This window comes from Populus alba, chromosome 17 (genome assembly GCF_005239225.2).
Source record: "Populus alba chromosome 17, ASM523922v2, whole genome shotgun sequence".
In the NCBI taxonomy this organism is placed as follows: Eukaryota; Viridiplantae; Streptophyta; class Magnoliopsida; order Malpighiales; family Salicaceae; genus Populus; species Populus alba.
In genome coordinates, this window is record NC_133300.1 from 9,889,510 (window position 1) to 9,895,615 (window position 6,106).

The 6,106-nt window shown below is 36.7% G+C and overlaps 1 protein-coding gene across 1 annotated transcript in view; it reads right to left on the reverse strand.

Moving 5' to 3' along the window:
• Positions 1–5,683, reverse strand: part of LOC140954780 (uncharacterized) — a 41,879-nt gene extending 36,196 nt beyond the window's left edge. The window contains exons 1-2 of the mRNA XM_073405535.1: positions 5,628–5,683; positions 76–1,285 (exon numbers count right to left, since the gene is read on the reverse strand). Of these exons, the coding sequence (XP_073261636.1) occupies positions 76–1,285; positions 5,628–5,683 (1,266 nt within the window). The remainder of the gene's footprint in view (positions 1–75; positions 1,286–5,627) is intronic.
• Positions 5,684–6,106: the final 423 nt, after the last annotated feature.

The window sequence follows — 6,106 nt, forward strand, 5'->3', positions numbered from 1 at the left end:
TGTAAGAGGTACAAGAGTGATGGTTTTACCATCTTTTACAATGGTATACCTATTTTTAACCCCATCATGAATTGCCTTCCTATCATATTGCCATGGTCTCCCCAACAAGATGTGACTTGCTTGCATTGGTACCACGTCGCATAGAACTTCATCAACATATTTCCCAATCGAAAATGGAACCACAACCTGTTTAGTCACTTTCACTTCACCACCATCATTCAGCCATTGCAATCTATATGGTTTAGCATGCTTAGCAGTACACAAATTCAGTTTACTAATAAGGGTGGCACTGCAAACATTAACACAGCTTCCATTATCTATAACTAAACCACACACCTTTCTTTGTACGTAACAACGCGTATGGAAGATGTTCTCCCTTTGTTCATTAGTATCATCTTCTTTGACCTGAACCTGAAGTGTTTGCCTTATAACCAAGGACTCCTCAACCGGTAATGCTAACTCATCCCCATCACTATCCTCCAATAGTGGCATGCCTTCGCAATCATAACTGTCACTTTCAGATTCCACATCACCATTATCTCTAATCATCATGATTCTCTTGTTTGGACACTCTGAAGCATAATGTCCATGTCCCTGACACCTGAAACATTTAACATCACGAGTACGTTTAGGTTGAGTTTCAGATTTACCTTTGGCATGAGTAGGGACATCAACTTTAGCCTTTGGTGGTTCAGTTCTAGAAGGACCAAAGGATCTTGGGCGGACAGTGCCCTCTCTCTTTAGATTCGGCTTCCAAGATGATGAAGAACCCGAATTAAACGCTGGCCGAGCATGCCCCCTCCTAAGTTGTCTCTCCACCTTCGTCGCCATGTGAACCATGTCCTCTAGCTCCACATAGTGCTGTAGCTCAACCACATTAGCAATGTCCCGATTCAACCCATTAAGAAATCTAGCCATGGTGGCTTCTCTATCCTCAACAACATTAGCCTGAATCATTGCTATCTCCATCTCTTTGTGGTATTCATCTACTGTCTTATAACCTTGATTCAGACCTTGGAGCTTCAGATATAAGTCTCTATAATAGTGGTTTGTCACAAATCGTCTCCTCATTAAGACTTTCACCTCCCCCCAAGTCTGAACGGGTCGCTCGCCATTCCTCCTCCTACTGATCACAATCTGATCCCACCAAATCAATGCATACTCCGTAAACTCAATTATCACCAATTTCACCTTTTTTTGTTCAGAATAGCTATGGCAATCAAAAATCCAATCCACCTTTTTCTCCCACTCCAAAGAAGCCTCCGGATCGTTTTTACCTTGAAAGCTAGGAATTTTCAGTTTAATGGTGTCCAAGTCCCCATCCATATCTTCATAAGTGTTCATGCCACGGAAATTCACATTCCTCCTAGCCCTGTTCGGTCCAGACCTGATTCCTTGGCCGGCTGATGCAAAATCATAGTCATCTTCACCCCCATCTACGTTTTCATCAACAAACTCTTCAAAATCAGATCTGACATTCCGTGCCGCCATACGGACCGTATTTCCCCGGCGATCAGCCCCACTATTCTGTTGCTTTATCGAATTCACCTCATCTTTCAGATCCTTGTATGTCCTAGACAACAGCTCAAGTTGCTGGCCTATGGATCGCAATTGGAAAGCTACGTCAACGTTTTGTGTCGCTGATTCGTTGTTTTCAGACATTCTTTGAATCTGCAAAATTTGGTCAGTAGCACAAATATATCCTCACTCCTCTCGTGTATCACACAAAATAAAATCAAGGCTTTTCACTCTATTAAGCTCTCTACGCCTTTTACCTCACAACTTGCTTTCTTTTGGTTCTTTAGGAACTGAAATCAACAAATCAAAGTCAGTAGCTTTCGCGGCGCACTCTAATTATAATTTTCAGAATCAAGAAGCAAAACAATATACTGAAAACAAACCAGAACGAAACTACGATTACGATTTTGCGAGTAGCAATGCAAATTCGTGCGAATTGTGGACGAAACGAAGACACGAAATAAAACAAAAGCGAATATTAGCGAAAACAATTACTTGACTCCTAGATAACCCAAATATAATAGAAATAAAAAGATTAAACTTGACGCAAATCTATCCTATTACGCAATTTTTACGTAACAGAATTGAAAACGATCTCGAAATGACCTCAAATTCAATATTTGGTAATACAAGACTATGAAAACACTAATAAACAATTTATAGGTTGTTCTCTTATGTCTAGGTACCCAAACCCCTTGTATAATCAGTTTGCGGCAGAATTGAACCTCCAATTAAAACCTCCAGAAACCGATATCAAAATAATCCCAAATTTAATATGTGGTGCAATCGCATACCCAATACTCATAATATGAAGTTTCAATAGATTCCAAGGTGTTTTACCTAGGGTTCACTAAGAGTAGTGTTTTGCGGCAGAATTGAAACTCGAATTAAAACCTCAAGCAAATAATATCAAAATAAGCCCAACTTTGATATATCATGCGATCCCACCCCCAATAGACTGAATATGAAGTTTAAATTGATTCCGAGGTGGTTTGCTTATGGTTCACCAAGATTTGTGTTTCAAATTGAATGATCCTTCAAATTTCAACTAATCACTCTTTTCTCTATTTCTTTCTGATTTTTTTTTTAACAAACTGATATGATTATTAGAGACAGTAACAAGATGAAATATAAACTTTTTTTTTTTTTCTTAGATGACACAAACATGAAGAACAAGAAGATGGATGCAAACACTGAAAAACTTTAGGGACATTAAAAAAAAAACGAAAATAACAGAATGATATGACCTTGTTTCGGAGCCTAGCTCTGATACCAACTGATGCGAACCTCGTGATCAAATGATCACGCAACCCACAATCAAGATTGAGATCTAATCCCGGAAAGCCGAAATAGGTCTGATAGGAGTGTGACACAATGGAAACCTGCCCCAAGGCACCAACACTATTGGAATAAGTAGAAGGACGCCACGAAGCCAGTTAATCTTCGATAAGTCAGATTCAGTTCGTTCAAGAACTGAAGAATGCAAGAATCACTCTCATACGTTAAAACTGAAAAATTCAGAATAATAATTATCAAAGCTGCCGAAATTTTAGCCTACATGAGTTTAAATAGTTCTTGAAAAGTTAACCCTAATGGACCCTTTTTGTGGACTTATATGAGGTCCACTCAAAACTGACCCAAAACCCTAAAATGAAAAACCCATAACTTAATACAAACAAGCCTTGGATCCTAGTTTAAAACAAAGTATGAATTAAGCCCAAACAAGCCTTGGGCTGTAGCTAACAAAATAAAATGAAGCCCTTATCTCATGGCCCAAATAAGGTTGTATTGGACCCCTCTTGCACATGGATAAGATGTACTAGGATCTCCTCTTGATACTCCAATGGACCTTCCAATTCTGACTTGGTGGAAACCTTCAAAACCAATGCATTCAATGCGTCTTTCAATGTCTTTGTCTTGGACCGAGTCATTGGTCCATTTGGAACATGTAATGGGTTCTTGCTGGTGTTTCTGGGCTGGTCCGCATCATAATCTCATGTTTATGCTTTTCATTTCCTTTCCTTTACTTAGTTAACTTATATATTATTCATGTTCTTATCTTGTTTATTTATGTTTCTCTCTTTCATTATGTTTAGCTAAATGTATTATGTCAAGGTGAAAAGGTTACACTAATGGTGTAAGAATAAGTATAGTATAAACTCAACATGGACTTTAATGCTTGATACTAATATGTTTTATATTTATTATCTTGCTCACTCTTAATGCCTTGCTTGTTAAATGGTTAATATAGATTTGTGTTGAACAACCCTTGGTACAACAAATACTTGGCACTTTCATAGCCCAACTATATGGTATAACCGACACTTGTGCTATGAAAAGAACTTGATTCGTTGTTAGCATAAGTTATCACCATGAATACCTGATAATATTTACAAGTATTGGCATTACTCGAATAAGATAATTAATGTAATCATGTTAACAATTTATAATCTGATTGGAACCTCCTTTGTGTGTGGTTTCCACTTGAGTAATAAAAGTTTATACTATACTTGTTTGGAATACCATTAGTAGATCCCCTAACCTTAACATTTGTTTTTATCATTGTTTAATCCTCACATATTAATCTTACATCTCAAAGTCCTCTTTATTATTACTATTACTATTATTATTGTTGTTGTTGTTGTTGTGTTGTTATATTTATATAGTTAACCTCTATGTGGTTCGACCCCAGTCTTGCCAGGTTATTTATTACTTTGACACTCCTACACTTCGGAGAAGACATCAATCTTTTGGTCGTGTCAGTTCCACCAACAAGCTCCTCTTGAACATGAATTAGATTAATCAAGGCTTGCTCTTTATTATTACAAATCCTCTTGAAGTCCATATTAGCTCATGTATCTTGAAGAAGTCCATTAAAAGCTTCTTTGAACTTCTTAACCCTAAGCCTAGTAACAGGACCAACTGGAACCTCCAATGGATCCTTTGATGGTTGGATCGCATCACAATGGCTAATGGCATCCAAAGTGGATGCCCCGGATGAATAAATGAATAACTTCAACTAATGGCACTCTAAGTGGATGACTATGATCAATAAATGACTAGCTTCGGCTAAATAAATTACCAGCATTGCATACTAAGTGGATGGACCGGGATGAATAAATGATTTACTTTGGCTAATGGCATCCTAAGAGGATAGCAGAATTTGAGAGTTATAAATTAGTTTTCAACAATTGATGTGTTCATGTATACTAGGTTTTGTATATAGTAAGTATACGAAAGAACTATGATTGTTATGCTTTAAACAGAGAATAATGTTAGTTTGGCCACCGATATTCGAGATGAATGATCGGGTTTGAGTATTGTAATTAGCCTCGGTAATTGATGAATTATTAATGGTGGTATTTACACAAGTAAGGAGAAATGATAGAATTACGCTCTTTTGGTCCATGAATGAAATGTAATGCTAATATTGCTTTATTATGTTTCCCTAAATTGCCTATAATGCTTAAAATTATCTTCTGCTATAATAGGGACATCATACCAACATGGTGTGTACGAAAATCCATTTCACAGATCACATTTTGAAAAGAACTATATGTTCGCATGTTATGGGTGATATGAGTTCTATATGAACGAACGTGTTAATTACTAAATTAGTTGTCCGACCCCTTTTGTAGAAACTAGTAACGAAAAATTAAAATGGAACACAAATGTGAATGTACAAACAAGTTGATATGATGTGTATGAATATACATATACATATGAGGTATTAATTTTATGAGGATGTCATGTTGTGAAATTACATGAGATTACATGAGATCAGGATAACAAAATTACTAATTGTGTAACTTGTTGTTTGACACTTTTGTATGAACTCGTTATGTTAGTGAGACTTGAATAGGAATGTGAATTTGTGAGTATGTCAATATGATGTAATGTAAACCTATGAGTATGAAAATATAAAATATGCCCATGTATTAAGAATTCGTTTTATGGGAACATTGATTGACATTATCCTACATGGATTATGTCTTATTAATGAATGGAATGCAATTATAAATCTACAAAATGATAGGGTGAAAACATCTAGAACCGGACTAAAAAAAATCCATTGATTTTGGCCTTGAAAAAGCTGGGTCATTACATACTGTCTAGACATTGAACTATTACTCCTTGCAGAGGTCGCATTTCGACCTCCCCTCATATTTTTAACTTTATTTATAGTTCTAGGACTCCGTTTCAAGGAAGGTTAGTCACATTGGAAAGCTATGACATGGGGCTACAAGTCCTTTGAAGGAAGGAGAACCCAGTTCTGCCTCTAAGATAGTTAAAATTGCTCATCAAGAAATTAGACTTACTACCCTATAGGGTTTGTGATGACCCAGTCTTGTTGATAACCCATAATTGGAGTTCTACAGCTTCAAATTGAACAAGACCAATTTCTTTAATTCGATAACATCCAAAACTACAATTTCTATGAAGGAACCTGGTCCTCATTCCCTCATCCTCTTATCCAAAATCTTACCAAAAGTCAGGAGACAAGTCTGTCCAGATTTGTCACCCCCTTCCCTTCTCATATTACTTTCACAAACTATATTTTTTGGATATATTATCATGGTTTCACGTC